Consider the following 17,747-nt stretch of genomic DNA (forward strand, 5'->3'; position numbering starts at 1 on the left):
CAGTGGATTGTTTTTTCTGTTTTTAATTTTTTGTTGAGAAATCCCTGGAGCTCTCACTATGACATGTGTGACTGATCTGATCCTAATTGAAAAGATTTGAGTCTGATGAACCAGAATCAAATAGTTCAAATCAGAATCAGAAGTATTGTTCGTCATATGTTTGGATCATTTTTTTCGTTGTGCTGAACCTGCTGTATTTATAATCGTCCTCTTATAAAAGTGGCGACGTTTATGCGACGTTTATATCATTTCAAACAATTCCTGGTGAGAATTTAGTTTCTCTCATTTTTTAACATTAAATAAATATGTATGAATAGCCAACAAATCAAAAACACAACGGAAAAAGAGTGCTGCTACAGGATAAGAGTTTCCTCATATGCCCACGATTTTATTTTAGTCTCATTATTGCCCTAGATTAATGAAGGAAGGGATACAATAACTACTAAATGTTACTTGCCTAATTATTTTTTAGCTTTTAGAGATAAAGGTTTGTTCACAATTTCAGATCAAATAAGTCAAAAGGAACTGGGGTCAAATTTTTATTAATGTGGACAACCCTACAGACATTCAAACATACATACAAACAGGTCAAGTTAAATGAAACCGTTTAAAAAAATAATTGGCTAATTTGTTACAGCGGCCATTTGGGATTTGCATTTTCCATGAATAGCTGTGATCTACTGGTCAAATCCCTTCACTTTTTACCTATTTTGATGTGGTTTGTTTTGAGAAAATATGTAATCCGTAATTTTGTAGTGGCGGCCATTTTAGATTTGATTTTTTTTATAAATAACTGTGTTCTACTAGTCAATTCCTTTCTTTTGATATCCATATTGATGGGGTTTTGAAAAAATATGTAATTGTCATTTTGTGATGGTGGCCATTTTGGATTTGCATACCTCATGAATAACTGTGTTCTACTAATCAAGCCCTTTCATTTGATACCCATTTTGCTGGGGTTTAGAGTAAATATGTAATCCGCCATTTTTTAGCGGCCGTCATTTTGGATTTTTAACATCATGAAATACGCAGTTTTATAATGACTGCAGAGATTAAGTTGTGTTTCGTTTTCAGATCAATCAGTCAACAGGAATGGGTTCAAATTACAGACTAACATGTTACAAACATACAAACCTACAAATTACAGAGCATGCTAAATGAAACCGTTTAAAAACATGAAAAAGTGTTGTCAGAAATACTCTTTTCCTGTAGCAGTGCCCTTCTTCCGATGTATGGATGAATTGCTGGCTATTATTCCAATCTTTAAAAAAAAATGGTTTGTCATTGTAATTTTAAAAACCCCGATTTCATGTGCTCCTCCCTTGGATCATTCTTCCGGCCTCCAAAAACGCAAAATTTGACGGCTTTGCGACACTAGTAAATCCGATTGAGCTGAAATTTTGCACAGGGTTTTTTTTTCGTGAAAATAAACATTTTGCAGGAAGTCCTGTTCAAAATTTACAGGTCATTTTCCCCTACACAATCATTGACACCCTACTATACAGCCATGCCATTTTTTCCATATTGCAAAATCATTATGGTGGTCCATAATTTTTTTTTCCAAAAGTGACTTTTTTTTAAATTCAAAATTTTTGAACCGCACTGGACGAATTAAAGCCAATCTAAATATTTGCGATTGTAATTTTTCATTGAAGAAAACTAGCTAATTGGCTTTAATTTGATATATTTTTCGAACTACCCTAAAATGAGAGTAGCCTCCTCAATTAAAATAATAAAAAAACACGTGTCTAACATTTTGTGATAAGGAAGTGAACTAACATTTTCCAAGAAAATCTCAGAACCACTACATCGGTTCCACAAAGAATGGCTGTATTCGTGTATCGTAATCTAACAAAAATCACTAGAGTTTCGAAAAATCAAATAAAGTAAATGGCTTTTATTGTTGTTTAGGAAAAAACACACGTAGAGACAGCGAAGTTAATTAAGACCCATTTGAACGCGAAACAGGACGATTACGCTGGCAGGAAACAAGATCACAGAATCATAAAATAGAAACACCGGCGCAATCCAAAAGTAAAAACAAGTATTTACATGAAAGGAGAAAAACAGGTTTCGCTGCAATTAGCACGTTTTCGTGCTCGCTCTTTTTTCCTCACCGTTTTATCGGTTATTTTTATTTTTGTCGAAACCTTCTCACCAGCAGGAAACTTTTTTCCTTATCTGCTAGCAACCTTTTTTCCTCTATTTTATTATTTTAACTCCCTCTCTCTTCTAATTAGACGCTGACCATGGACCGGAGACAGCTCTGGGAGCGGGGGCTACCGGCGATAACGAGCTTGTTGAAGTAACTGTAAGTAGCTTTCGATGGGATACGCATCGTTCTCTTTGTCTGAAAAAAACCGCTTTTCGTTAAACTTTGTTAAAAATACATCGAAAAGTTGGTCAATTAAAACGATGAAATATTGAACTAATGCCGTTACCTCCGGAAACAGAAAATCGTTTCAACCTCCATCAAGACGCCAATCGTTCACGTTTGCTTTGGATTTTTACCGGAGGACAAGCATGACCCCGCCTTGCGCTACGTTTACGTTGCCCGCCGGTACGATACCCCAATTGGTGAGCAACAGCATTAAGCAAGTGCGTTAACATATTATTAAATTTAAAATTTTTATTAGAGACCTTCAGTGCCTACGACGACTGCTGCGCGGAGATGCCCTCATACATCGTGGTGGGATGCATGACGGGGACCGTGATCCACAACGCCAAACAACTGCTGGTGCGGATGTACCAAACCGCGATAGATTTTCAATTCCGGGAACCGAACGTCGAGCGCCGTAAGCCCGACAAGGAGGACATAGACACGGAACGGGAGCGGTCGACAAGCCGTGCCAGCATCGGCCTGATTGACTACTCCAAGCCGTCGGATTTCCGTATGAAGGCTCTCCACGCGGAGAAAGCTGCCAGGCGGATCACGGTGGATGATTCCCAGCAGGAACTTAGCGGCGGCCAGTCGCTGAGCGAGACCCCCAGCAGCGAATCCAATCTGACCCACACAAAAGTCTCCGAAACGACGGTGGAGAGCGAACCCACCGTGAAGGAAACTCTCTCGGACAAGTGGAACAATCTGCTGCAGGAGGCAGGTGTGAAAATCGATGCCGAGCAGGATAAACAGGGAGTCGCTCCCGCCAAAGCTGGGCCGATGAAGGAAAATCTGAACCAAAGCCTGGTCCGTTTCATTGATGTTCTGGACTGGACGATTGAACACGTGCGGTACGATTTTGGAATGCCCACGCAGTACAACGCACCGGGCCAAGAATACATCACGGCCGACGAGGATAAATTTAAAATCAAGGTTGATATCAAGAAGACCACCGTCGAGGATCTGACCACCCAACAGCAGGAGGAAATCGTCGAGGGCTGGTCGATTTACATCCGAAAGGTGCTGCGGGAATCAATGGAACGGGTATGTGCGATGCGTAATGGGGAGGGGAGGAGGTTTCTATCGGAATATCCTGTCTAATATCATTCTCTACCCTGTTTCGTTCCGACAGGAGCCGGAGGAATACACCCCAATGGCGGAGTACAATTTGTGGCTGGCGCGAGAGCTTGAATACAACTCAATTATCGAGCAATTAAAATCACCGTTTGTTATTCAGGTTTTCGGTGAGTAGCGATTTGTGCGGAGTTTGTTGCCACAATTTGCAGGTGTTAAAAAGTAGTTGGTGGAAAAAGGATGAATTTTGGGTAATTGAACCATCACATCGGAGTGGGCAGATATGAACTTTTAGGATCATGGAGCGATAATGGGCTAATGTATAACTTCGATCTGTATTCAAACATTGTACATCCAAAATAATTTTTATAATACGCACCCCGTTTTGATCTCAACAAAAAAAATCTCTTCAGGGTATACTCATAAGATGCAATTCAATTTTATAATGTGGTTTAATATTCGAATGCATGCATGTGAACAAGCCGCCCTATTTGGGTGTTTGTGTACAATGTCAAACTGATATTCAGTCTGAGAGAATTAGAAGTCCGCTCCTATTCTTCCAAACATATGAAGAATATTAAAAACAGGTGCTTTATTTAGTAAATTTTACTCTGTATCACATGAAAAAGGAAATATAGCCAAGAATGCTATCTTTTCTGCAAACGCTAGTTTGGGTGTTTGTTTGGGTGATGGTTTTGACCGAGAATTCGGCTCTATTGGATGCTTCTTTGGCGCTAGTTGGCTTGCGCTTTACGAACGATGTCTAGAGATACTGGCAAGTATTAGCATTATTGTTTTTTCATGCGTTCCCAAAGATAAATTTAAGTCGTTAGTTGATGTGAAATGGTGAAAAAAAATATAATCGTTTGAAGTCGAATCAGAAATGCAGTCATTTTTTGGAAAATACGGAAACTGGAAAAAGCTAGGTGAATCGATTTATCTGTTTTTTCAATTTTGTTTATACAGTCACAGACTCGGTTATATATAGACTCAATTATATTAGGCTGTCAAAAATGTCCTGCGGTATTTCCGCGAGGTGTCGTTGTAAGCGCGTAGTTCTAGTTGTATTCATTGTATCGAGTCATACTATAGCTTGTTGGAAATGTATTTTTGCGCGCTATTATATAGTCCTTGACAGTGTTTTGTTTGGTTGAGTCGTTCGTGAGTTATAGTGTCGCAAATATGGAGCAAAGTAAAGAGAAAATCCGACATATTTTACAGTACTACTATGACAAAGGCAAAAATGCATCTCAAGCTGCCAATAAAATTTGTGCAGTTTATGGACCCGATACAGTTTCCATTTCCACCACACAACGATGGTTTCAACGTTTTCGTTCTGGTGTAGAGGTCGTCGAAGATACGCCACGCTCCGGAAGGCCTGTCGTCGAAAATTGCGACAAAATCGCTGAATTAGCCGAGACAGACCGGCATAGTAGCAGCCGTAGCATCGGCCAAGAGCTGGGGATAAGTCATCAAACCGCCAGAAGCTCCGGGAGCTCGGATGGGAGGTTCTTTTGCATCCGCCGTATAGTCCGGACCTTGCACCAAGTGACTACCACCTGTTTTTGTCCAGGGCGAACGAGCTAGGTAGTCAGAAGTTAGCCACAAAAGAGGCCTGTGAAAATTGGCTATCCGAGTTTTTTGCCAATAAGGAAGCGAGCTTCTATAACAGGGGTATTATGAAGTTGGCATCTTGTTGGGAACAAGTCATCGAACAAAACGGCGCATATTTGACTTAAAACAGATGATTGTAACTAATTTTATGAACAAATGAAAATTCAAAAAAAATACCGCAGGACTTTTTTGACAGCCTATATATCAGGTTCGATTATATACAATTTTCGACTCGATTATATACAGTTTGAAAAAAATCTTTTTTTTATAATTCAAATATAACTTATTTCAAGAAAAATATAACCTTTCATCGTTGAACTGAAATTCAAGTGACTTTTATAAGTACAGTGGGTTAAAAATCGCGGTTTTTTAAGTTTTTGCTTGAATTTTCACCCGGATTTGTTTTTATCGATATTGCAGCGAAATTAAGAGAGATAGAAGTTGGGTGTGGAAGAGCAAATTGTAGAGTGATTAGAGAGCTTGAAGTGATAGAAACAATCAAGTTTAGCATGAATTGTTGGGATAAAATGAATAATTACACATTAGAGATTACTAACATATAAATTTTTCACTTCGAAAATGTATTTTAAACTCCCTAATTTAGATGTTTCACTACTATACCCTGTCCTAAATTTTCTCATCTTTCAAATGAAAGCAACAGAATCGGCTCACGTAACGTACTCTTACATGTAGAGCCAGTTTGAGGCAACAGAGTCCGAAACAAAAAAAAAGTTCTATAACTCTGTCATCATTGAAATTCGAACATAGCTTTGAGCAGTGGGGATATCGTAACCAATGAGGTACTTCCGAGGTGTGATTATTGCTAGTTGAAATTCGAACATATGCGTAGAAGGATTTTTTTCGTCAAATTTAACCGTCTGAGGGATTCTGGAAAAAAAGATTTCTTTCATGTGATAAGGGTGTTTTCTGATTTCAAGGGCATGTATCAAAAATTCAAATTCATGCCATGATTGGGACATTTACCTTGTTATATTATATTTGCAATTCATGACATAAAAAAAATTATGTACAGTGGAGCCCCGATTATCCGCGGAATAGTCGGGCTAGCTCACCGCGGATCACGAAAATCGCGGATAACACAACAAATGACTAAAAATGAGGTGCAAACACAAAAAACAGAAATTTCAGTATGAAAACAATGTTTTATCAATACAGGAATCATTGAACTATCCATCTGTAAGGTCGTGTACACCAGTAGTCAAACAATGTGAAAGTCATGACCAAAACAGAAGAACAAAAACCTACCACTCATTGTCAAATTTAGGGTAGGTTCATAAAATTACTATGGAACTCGATGGTCCTCTTGGATATCGAATTAGAGAGAGTTAACTGTATTAGCAAAATAAATTGTGAGATTTTTAATTTAAGTTATAATATTTTTTAGGTTTTGTTTTCATTCATATATTTAACACTAACACTACCGACAGTTTTTATATACCTATTTCTACCAAACCGATCATATTGCCCAGTGTGATATTCGCGTCTTACGCGGGGGATACTCGCCGCGTAAACGAAAACCGCGTAAAAAACCGCGTTAATTCCAAAATCCTCGTAAAAATAAACCGGGTAATTTTCAAAATCCGTGTAAAAATCTAACAAACAGTGAATAACTAGTATAACATGCAACCCATATTCTAACAACTGATTAACTGATTTTTTTTTTGCATGCTACAATCATGATATCTGAATCTCCTTTTATTTATCGGCTACTAAGCGTAAAAAAAAACGCGTAGATTTCGAAATCCGCTAAAATTTCGAAATCTGCGTAAATGGATTTCTGCCTGTCTGTCTAATATAAGTATGTCTATCTGTCTGTATAAGTATAAGGATTCCATACAATGCTGCAGTATTCCTAAAATAGGTCTTACATATGTGGTGTGTAATGTTTTTATTGTATACTAGCTGACCCGGCAAACTTCGTCCCGCCCAATATTTGTTTTTTTTTTGTTATCCATACTTTCAAACATTCACGTTTTCTTACTAAGCGCAAGTTCATGAGTCCAATCGCAGAACTGTTCATTGATTGATCTTCTAAGCGACCCCATTGAATTTACCTTCTACTATGAAATTCCTAGTACTTCTACCAAAACTCATCATCATAATATCAGATTATTTTCCGACACAATTTTTTTTATCTCATTTATTTATTTATCAGGCTCAGTAGCATTTTATCTGTAACAGAGCCGGGTTTTTATCGTGTACATGTACATATGTTTATGTTTCTATAAATTGTAAATTACACAGTAGTAGCAGTAGCCATTTAGGCGATAGTTTTTCTTTTCCATAAGCATAAGCGGTAAGCTACACTGTAGTAGCGCCATTTGGGCGTAAGGGTATTCTATCGGTTCTTCCATTGTACAGCAGACCGGACAGCGGGGACAGTTGATATTGATCATTGTTGGGTTATTTATAGAACAGCGGCCCGATGTTTCTTGCAGAGCAGAGCAGTTGTATGGATGAATCGATCTTTGTTCCACCATGGATCGATTTCCATCACTGATGATGGTTGCGTGGACGTAGTTATTCTATAACAACACAAAGATGGTCAATTGAGGGCCCTGAGTTTGAACTCACGATCGATCGCTTAGTAAGCGAACGCGTAACCAAGTGGCTACGAAGACCCCCTTTCAGACACAATTCTCGATCAAGATTTTTCAACCACTTGCAAATAACATGTTTCTCCGTTAAATGGAATAAATGTTTGATACAGAAAACATGATAGAATGAAGACAGACTCCTCCCTTCTCCTTCTCTTAGAGAGGGGGGAGGAGTGTCTACGCATCATAGAAACGTTTAGTGCCCCCTAAAATCTTCACATGCCAAATTTGGCTCCATCTGCTTGATTAGTTTTCGAGTTATGCAGAAATTTGTTTTTCATTTGTATGAAAGCCCACCCTAAGAAAGGGGGGAGGAGTGTCGAACCACCATAGAAACATTTATTGCATTCTAAAACCTCCACACGCCAAATTTGGTTTCGTTTTTTCGATTTTTGAAATTTGACTGACCATTTCCGCGGCCACCATAGCCCACATCCACCCAATCTCGTCTATCATCAACACTCCAGCAGCAAAGTAAATCACCCTCCCTAGGCGTCAAAATCGTGCGGTTGGAGCTGATGTCCTCCTATCTAGTGAAAACCTATGCTTTATCGCTTCACTCACGTGTCGACTATCCTGGGCCTCAACTGGACTGTTGTTAGGACATGGTTAGGACATTCCCTCCCACTATTAAAGGGTGTGTCACATCAAATTGCATCACGGAAAAAACGCTGTAGAAATTAAATTTTAAGGAATTATATCTTCAGCTTTCGCTTATAATCATATTATTATTGAATGGCGCTAACGTTCCTAGAGGAACTTCGCCGTCTCAACGTAGTATTACTTGCGTCATTTTCACTAGTACTTAGTTGAGATTTCTATGCCAAATAACACGCCTCGAATGCATTCTGAGTGGCAAGCTCTAGAATACGCGTAACCACAGTGCAAGTCGGAAAAATTTCTTTGACGAAAAACTCCCCCGACAAGAACGGGAATCGAACCCGAACCCCCGGCATGTTAGGTGTGACCCTAACCACTCGGCCACGGGAGCACATAATCAGATAAGAGTGTATATATCACGTTGGCTATGCTTCACTGTCAATTTTTCGTAAATTTGGAAAAATGTCGTCGAACGAAAAAGAGCGTCGTGAATTAATCCTGTGCACTCATTTCGAGAATCCGGAGTTGTCACATCGGGACATCGGTAAGATGCTGGGAATCGTCCAATCCACGGTCAGCAGAGTACTAAAACGATACTTCGAGAACCTAACCATCGACCGGAAGGTGAAGAACGGCAAAAATGGATGCTCCGTCAGTGAAAAAGATCACAAGCGCGTAGTTAAGCAGTTTAGACGTGATCCGAGAAGTTCGGTCCGGGATGTCGCCAATAAGCGGAATTTGTCAAGTTCATTCGTCCAGCGGACCAAGCAGCGGGAGGGCCTGCGTACATACAAGGTTCAGAAGGCTCCTAACCGCGACGAAAGGCAAAACATGGTGGGGAAGACGCGAGCCCGGAAGCTGTACACCGAAATGCTGACGAAGCCGCATTGCCTGGTAATGGACGACGAAACCTACGTCAAAGCGGACTTTCGTCAGCTGCCGGGCCTGTTGTTCTTCTCCGCAGAGGACAAATTCAGCGTTCCGGAGGAGATTCGCAAGCAGAAACTATCCAAGTTTGCCAAAAAGTACATGGTGTGGCAAGCGATCTGCTCTTGCGGAAAGCGGAGCGCCCCCTTCGTGATTACCGGCACGGTAAACGGGCAGGTTTACCTTAAGGAGTGCCTACAGAAGCGCTTACTACCACTATTGAAGCAGCACGAGAGCCCGTCCATCTTCTGGCCGGATCTCGCTTCGTGCCACTATTCAAAGGACGTGTTGGAGTGGTACGAAGCCAACGGGGTCACCTTCGTGCCAAAGGAAATGAACCCGCCCAACGCGCCGGAGCTTCGCCCAATAGAGAAATATTAGGCGATTATGAAGCAGGCCCTCCGGAAGAACCCAAAAGTTGTCAAATCGGAGGCGGACTTCAAGAGAAAATGGATTTCTGTTCAAAAAAAACTACAACCTGACATTGTACAGAACCTTATGGACGGGGTAAAGAGGAAGGTGCGAGCATACGGGCTTGGGCTCGAAGTATGAATACAAAGAAAATGCCAAAAGTTGTTTAATAGTTTTTATTTTACTGTCTAAAATTTTCAAAAGGATCGGTCTACTGGGCGAATTTCTACAGCGTTTTTTCCGTGATGCAATTTGATGTGACACACCCTTTATTAGAGCGTTGAAACAATAAACAAAACGATGGGAGTCTACCTACGAGCTAGAAGCGCTAAACAACCCAGAAATGTAAATAACCACGGCTCGCACCTGTGCGAGTGGGTTTTCAATCCTCACTGCTCTGTGCCAAATCCGATCAATTGGGCTTTCCGGAGATCCCTTATTTTGGCAAACAAGGCAGCACAAATATTGAAGCGTGTAAATCGAGCGTGTTTACCCGGTAATGTTTCACGCAACGTCCGTGAGTGTTGCTACAGTCTCTCTATTTTGGGTTCGACCGATTTCGAGCGATGTTGGATGGCGAACGTGAAAAACAATTTCGAACGACCATGGGGTGCTCAATAGCCTTTCATTAGCGTGTATATCTAATGAAAAAAAAACTCATCATTTTCATATCTCTTTTTTCCTCAGACGCCCTGAAGGACAACGAAAGCGCTGTGATGATGGCCTGGCCAGCACTATTCAAAAGCCTGAAGGAGGCACTTTTTCTCGCACGGGGAAACGTAGAACATTTGGAAATGCTGCAGAAGTATCTTCTGGTAAGCCAAAAGGCCATGTTGCTGCTAATCATCATCGTAAATTCCGCCCCTGTGCTATTCCACGTAGCCGGATCTCCTCCCCGTGTTTTACCACCCCCTTGAGAGGAGGAACGAAGGATGGCCGGTCGCCGGAACAATAGCTATGATACTGATTGCAGTTTGCAGTTGCTAGAGCTTACCCGACCATTACTGTTGCAGTCAGCATGCGGTGGAAATAGAGAGGAGTGGGCGAAACAAGGACGAGGGAAAAAAACTCCGATGATAGCAGTTTCAATTCAACTTCGAAAGCTCTTTGAAGGGTAGAATTTCGGTGCTTCCCCAGTGGTCATAAGCATTAGTTTCAATTGAAGTGATTTGACGTTTGCTGGTCGGGGAATAGATTGCGAAAAATATTACCACTGGCTAGGATTACCGAGCGATATTGGCTTGCTTTTTGTGGGGATCAATTGTGATATATAAGGACATACCTTCGGTTTGCCTTTTTGTACACAAACTCGAATAGATATGAAACGGAAAGTTCGTTGATAGAAAAAATTGCTCAGATATTTCCAAATTGGGAATTGAAACTCGGTTGCCCGGATCGAAAGAGGAACTTTCACATGCTAATTTAATTTTTGATAAATTAACATTTCATGTCAGCAACTTTTATCAGCCCTTGAGACGTTCATTAGACGATAGTCTCGTAGCGTCGTCGCCTACGATTCAATCCTCGGCTGACGCTCTCTGATCACTTTGTCTCTCTCGTCCTAACAACGCTTCGAAAATTACTTTTTATGTCATTATCATCAACCCACTCATCCATGCTTTTACCACGCTTCCGTATTTATGCACAGAAAATCAAACACGAGGAGGACTTCAACTTCATCCAATCCATTATCCCGAACGTAACGATCATACTGAGACACATTTGGACCATGTCGGACTACTACAGCAAGGACCGGAACATGCTGAACCTGCTCGGCCAGATATCCTACGTGTTTGCGGAGAAAGTTAAAATACTAATTAATGTTGATACCATTTTCAAGTAAGTCACACTCAATTTACCGTGCGCCAGCTTGCGAAGCCCGAAGCGGGTGTATCCTTCTGACATACACACCTACACAGTGACGGCTGCTTTAATACGGTGTAAAACAAGTTTTAGCCATTCTCTATCGGAGCTTTAGGGTAATGCGAGATTGAGCTCTCGTATGGGTGGATGGGTGTTTGCTCCCGTGGCCGAGTGGTTAGCGTCCCACACTATCATGCCGGGGGTTCGAGTTCGATTCCCCTTCTGGCCGGGGATTTTTCGTTTCTTCCGACTAGTGCTTAGGTCACGCGTATTCTAGAGCTCGCCACTCCACAGATCTCAACTAGGTAGTACAATTAAAAATGACGCAAGTAATTTCTACGCTGAGAAGGCAACAGTTCCACTGGGAACGTTAGTGCCACCAAAGAAGATGGGTGGGTGGGTGTGTATTTTGTGTGCTCGTTTCGCTCTCGCTAGAGCGTTGACAATCTTTTCAAATATTTACCGGGAAGCAAGGATGTCAAGATAACCGGCGACCAACCGGTGTTGCGAGTAGACAAATTAGCACAAATGAAATGAAATATTCCTTCGAGGAAGGGTACGCTAACAACGATTAAAACCCTCGTTCGTAACCGTTTGAATTCGTTGAACTCGTTTTAATTTATAGAACTGTCCCTACCGGATTTGCTCGGGGATTGGAACTTTTTTCGCTCGTTTCGGAAAACTGAATAGCGTAGTTAGTTCATTAAATATGTTAGTATAGGAATGATTGAAACGGACCATAAATAATGTTTTGTTGAATAGATTTTCCAGATGAGGCTTTGAACGACCCTAGGAATTGACTAAGATTTGAACGCTATCACCGTGATAACGTTTTGACTCATTACAAAAGATTTTTCGCACATTCTCATGTATAAATAAACGAAGTCAATGTAAAACTGAGAATATCATCAATTGGAGAGTATGTGAAAGTTAATTTAGTTTCTTGTGAGTCAATTTATTTTGTTCCCTGACTTTTTGCAATTTTCGATCGTTTTTTATATATTAGGTTGGGGAAAAAGTAATCCATTATTTTTGGGTGAAATTCGGTGCTTCGGATTGTCCGATTTGAGTCAAATATGCACCATTTTATTTTAAAATTTGTTTTCATTCAAAAGGTAGCTTCAGAATGCCTCTCTCATAGAAGTCTCCATCCTTATTGGAGAAAAACTCTAGCAATAGATTTTTATAATTTTCTCTTGATCCCAATTTCTTATTATTTAGGAAGTTTTACAATGCGAGAAAAAAATGGTAATCGCCTGGTGCTAGGTCCAGACTGTATGATGGATGCATTAGCCAGTTAACTGTGGCGTCTCCATTAACACTTTCATCGGGTGTATTTCCTGGTTTTATTTAGCATGATCGTATGTATGTATGTTTGTATGTTTATTTTTAGGGTTTGCCCAAATCAATAGAGATTTAACTCTTTGTGGTCGTTTGTCTGCTCTCAGCCACCACATCAAGAAACCATGCTAATCTTATATTTGACTCAACCAAGTATCAGTTTATGCTTTTCCTAAACGAAGCTTGATGTCTAATGAACCTGTTCACGAATCAATATGGTGCTCCTATGAGTAATAGATAACGGAACTAAATATCAAACAAAGCAGTCACTCACACAAGATAACGTACAGTGCATTGAATGCATAAGAATGTGGGACAAAAAATCACAACAGCAGAATATGTAACACTTTGGTGTGATGGAAAAGATTGTTCATAAATATCAGAATAATCGTTAAAGTGTCTCAAGCGACAAAATCTTTGTTCATCTAAAGTGGAAAGTTCTGATCATTTCGGATTCGGTGTAACTACTGGTTTGAATCATGTTTTTTTATCCCATCTGTTTATTAGGCTCATTTAGCAACTCAGCTGTAACAGAGCCGATTTATTCGTATACATTTTTATCTCAAGATAAAAATTGTTGTATATTAACGATGTAGCCATTTTTAGGTGTAAGATCCAATCTATCCTATCCATCGATAAACATTTGATTTTTGTTTTTTTTTTATCTTCTTTCTTTGTTTTTAAGAGGCTTTAAACTTTGAAGTTCATTCGTCTCTAACGGTTTCTTTTATCTATTACACAGTAGCTGTTTAGGCCTAAGAGTATTGGAATTCTATCGATACACAACACATGCCGAGTATTCCAATTCTATAGATACACAACACATGCCGCCTTTTTCGGCGTTATAATATTCCTATTGTTCAAATGTTCACAGCGGGACTGTTGATATGAGGCTTCCATTGTTGTGTTAGAATTAGCACCAATTACCGATGCAGCAGATCGTAATGTGAGCGGTAAGGGACTTTTACCGCTCATGATGATTGTTGCGTTGACGTAGTGGCTAGAATAACACACAAAGATGGTCAGTTGAGGGGCTCTGAGTTATGATTTGATGATCGTTCGCTTAGTAGCGGACACGCAACCAATTAGGCTACGAAGACCCCCCGAATTATGTTGAAGTAGATGTTTTCAAAGAGCAGATCAATTGTTTGCATAAGTGTCTCATGTCATATGATTAATCTGTAAAAAAAAATTTGTTCAAATTTTTTTGTTAGTGCTGATCTTCGGATACACATTGCTGGCATTAATTATGCATTTATTGCATTGATGGCAAAAGTGTCTCATATTCAACAGATAATAAAAATAAAATTATGTATTGATTATACTTCATATGATTTACTCTTGGAGATTGTTTCGAAAGATTTCACACGAAGACGAATTATAAAACATGATTTTTATATAAAAACATCACATTCAAATACATTGTCAAGTTATTACATATATATATTTCACAAAATAAGTAAAAAAAATGTTTATTTTTCATAATCATGCAATAAATAAAAAGCAGTGAGAGCTTTTTCGAGGAAAAATAATTCCAACCAGTACCATACCCATGCCCAAACTAAATACGACCGCGAAGGGTTAACTCCCTACCTGTTGACCGATTGATCAGAAATTTGGAACACACTTTTATCTCTGCTGTTGTTATAAAACTGCGTATTCCATGATCTTGAAAATCCAAGATGATGACCGCTACAAAATGGCGAACTACATATGTTTTCAATATCCCATCAATATGGGTATCAAATAAAAGGGGATGACTAGTAGAACACGGTCATTTATTAAAAATGCAAATCCAAGATAACGGCCACTACAAAATATGTACTCAGATATTTTCTCAAAAAACCATCAATATGGGTGAAAGTACTTGACTAGTAGAACATTCTTACTATGAAAAATGCAAATGTAATATGGCCGCCACCACAAAATGGCGATATTTTTTTTAAACCCCATCAATATGAGTATCAAATTAGAAGGATTGACTTATAGAACACAGTAGATCATGAGAAATCATTGAAGATGGTCGCAGTTACAAAATGGCCAATTACATTTATTCATGTAACTCCCGTATATGGGTAGTAAATTAAAGATCCCCTTTCTTTTGATTATTTGCTCTAAAATTTAGTACACTTTTTTTTCTGAGTCGTCATTATAGTTATGCGTAATCCACAATATCAAAAATTCAATTTAACCGAGACTACAAAATGGCTCATTTATTTTTTTTTTCAAAAATAAATGATGATTGGGATATGTGTTGACTTGACTAGGGGAACACACATTATGAACAACATGAACCTCAAAAAGATCACCGCCAAAAAAGTGTCGACTATGTATATTTAATGCAACCTCCTTGATCTTCTTCTTCTTCTTCAATGGCACTAACGTTCCTAGAGGAACTTCGCCGTCTCAACGTAGTATTACTTGCGTCATTTTTATTAGTACTTAGTTGAGATTTCTATGCCAAATAACACGAATGCATTCTGAGTGGCAAGCTCTAGAATACGCGTGATCACAGTGCAAGTCAGAGGAAATTTCTTTGACGAAAAATTCCCCCGACCAGAACGGGAATCGAACCCGATAACCTCCTTGATATTAGTATCGAATTAAATGATTTCACTAATAGAATACGGTATATCTTTTTTTTTCTCTATTATAGTGACTTTCAACACATTTAAGCTGGTTCGTCACCTTTACTTCCATTTTTGGAAGAATGTCGGGAGTGAGAATTGAACTCGTGATCTCTGCGTGGGAGGTATGGATGTTACCACTACGCCAGATCGCCTCCACACGGTATATCATGACTGGTGTATTTCCTGAGGGCTTCGTCACCCAGCTATGGGTGATGCTTTTATTGTTGAAATGAAAATTGATTCTGAAAAGGAATTTAATTGAACTGGCACTGAACTATGAAAATGGGAACTAATTGTAATACGGGGCAATAGAAACATAAAAAATAGTCACTGTATATATTTTTTATAATTTTACTAGCTGACTTTACTAGGATACGTTATAACGGGGGTACGTTATATCGAAGTTTCCCTGTATTACAAACATACTAAAAATGCAATGAATTCAATTGAATATTATACATAATTACAAATATTGCAAATCGAACACCAGTAACGCAATTCCATACTGATCTTAAATTTTTAGCAATGCGAACATCTAAAAAACATTATAATCGCACATAAATAAATTCATTATGCAAACTGGTAAACTTTTTCAACCAGTGCATACGGGGACGCGTGACATCATCTCAAACTGTTTATATTTTCCATTGGTTTGTTTTATTCCGGCATAGCCTCAACATATTCTAAACATCTTGAAAATTGAGAATATGTTTTGTTTTTTTCAAAAATTGCAATTTGAATATCTAATGGTCACTGATTCATACGCATGACGAGTATACTCGTCAATACACAAAATTTTGCCACTTCTCCATGACGAGTATACTCGTCAATCACAGTTAACTGGTTAAAATATCCCAATCAAGCTCCCGGAGTTGTGTGGCCTTGCGTTGTGCCGATGAGACACACCATCTCCTATGTTTGCCAATTCTAGACGTTCCTGGTGAATCGCTGGCTTTCAAACGGTCCAGTTGTTGACAGTAGAGATCGTAATTTAGTGTATTGCACTAAAAAAAAATCAAAAATACAAAAACTAAATTAAAATGAAACAAATTAAATTGACGTATTTTACTGTTACAGTATCGGCACCATAAACACCATTCACAATTCGAGCGGCCTGACTTGCATTTCAGCTTTATAAAAGGAAAAGTGTGAAATGTACCGAATTTTCTCTCTCTTTGTTGGCTTCTATTGTTAAACCCCGTAACTCACAACTGAATGTAGCAAACAAAAAATACCAGAAGAATTTTTTGTGGTATGAAAATATTAGCTTATTCAGGCTTCATTTATCATTGTCGCAGATGTCAAAATTTAAGTTTTCTGAAAATCGAAATTCACTCAAGGGGGGAAACTGGGGGTTTCAAAAAAAATTGATGCCAAATAATGCCAAGGCAAAATCGCGTGAAACTGTTATTTAAAAAAAATCGTCAAAAAGTGGAAAAACGATCAAGTACTAAAAAAACAATTTTTGACCAAAAAAATGTTTTTGAGATAACAGTAAATCTAGACGTTTCTTGCAATTCTGAGACATTTGGAATCGATTTTTTTTAAATCCGGATTTTCTCACGGATTTTTCTCACTCCCCCTGGTGATTTTGGGTGATTTTTCGATTTTCAGAAAACATAAATTTTGACATCTGCGACAATGGTAGATGAAGTCCAAATGAGCTAGTATATTGCATAGAGTATTTTATCGTGCAAATCACCATTTCGCAGGAAGTCCCGTATGAACCGATATGACGAATTTCATTAGCACTCTAAACCATACGTTTTGCCTCGTATTCCGGAAAAAGACCTCCCAGAGTGTCGATTTTTGACAATTTTTTTTTTTCGAGATGACAGTAGATCTCTACGTTTCATGTAGTCTGAAGACAATTTTTTTTTCGAAAACCCCGATTTCCTAGGGAGATTTTTCGATTTTCAAATATTTTAAACTTTGATGACTGTGTGACACTAGTGAATGAAGTCCGATTGAGCTGATATTTTGAATACGGTAATTTTTCGTGGGAATCAACATTTTAAATCAAATTCCCTTTTGGAATTCGAAGGTCACTTTTTCCCATACATCCATTGGCACATTATAAAGTCAACTCTTCCATACTCGATGTTCTGTAACTCGATATTTTTCTTAACTCGTTGGAATTCATGGCACCTTTGATTTATTTTACAAGCATTCTTCTCTCCATAACTATATACCTCCCTAACTCGATATCCAAGAGACTATCGAGTTAGAGAGAGTTGACTGTATCAATATGAGGGGCTTAGAATAAAAGGGGTGTAAGTGACTTGATCG

At 38.9% G+C, this 17,747-nt stretch overlaps 1 protein-coding gene and 1 non-coding gene across 3 annotated transcripts in view; both read left to right on the forward strand.

Annotated features, from left to right (window-relative positions):
- Positions 1-17,747, forward strand: part of LOC129763591 (dynein axonemal heavy chain 10) — a 191,683-nt gene that overhangs the window by 6,474 nt on the left and 167,462 nt on the right. For both annotated transcript variants that reach the window (XM_055762828.1, XM_055762829.1), the window contains exons 5-10: positions 2,241-2,311; positions 2,454-2,577; positions 2,637-3,424; positions 3,513-3,624; positions 10,312-10,439; positions 11,273-11,463. In XM_055762828.1, coding sequence (XP_055618803.1) covers positions 2,241-2,311; positions 2,454-2,577; positions 2,637-3,424; positions 3,513-3,624; positions 10,312-10,439; positions 11,273-11,463 — 1,414 coding nt within the window. The remainder of the gene's footprint in view (positions 1-2,240; positions 2,312-2,453; positions 2,578-2,636; positions 3,425-3,512; positions 3,625-10,311; positions 10,440-11,272; positions 11,464-17,747) is intronic.
- On the forward strand, positions 5,835-5,976 carry LOC129763682 (U4 spliceosomal RNA). Its single transcript, XR_008741011.1, has one exon. It is a non-coding gene; the product is annotated as a U4 spliceosomal RNA (small nuclear RNA).

This window comes from Toxorhynchites rutilus, chromosome 1, assembly GCF_029784135.1.
Source record: "Toxorhynchites rutilus septentrionalis strain SRP chromosome 1, ASM2978413v1, whole genome shotgun sequence".
NCBI classification, from domain to species: Eukaryota; Metazoa; Arthropoda; class Insecta; order Diptera; family Culicidae; genus Toxorhynchites; species Toxorhynchites rutilus.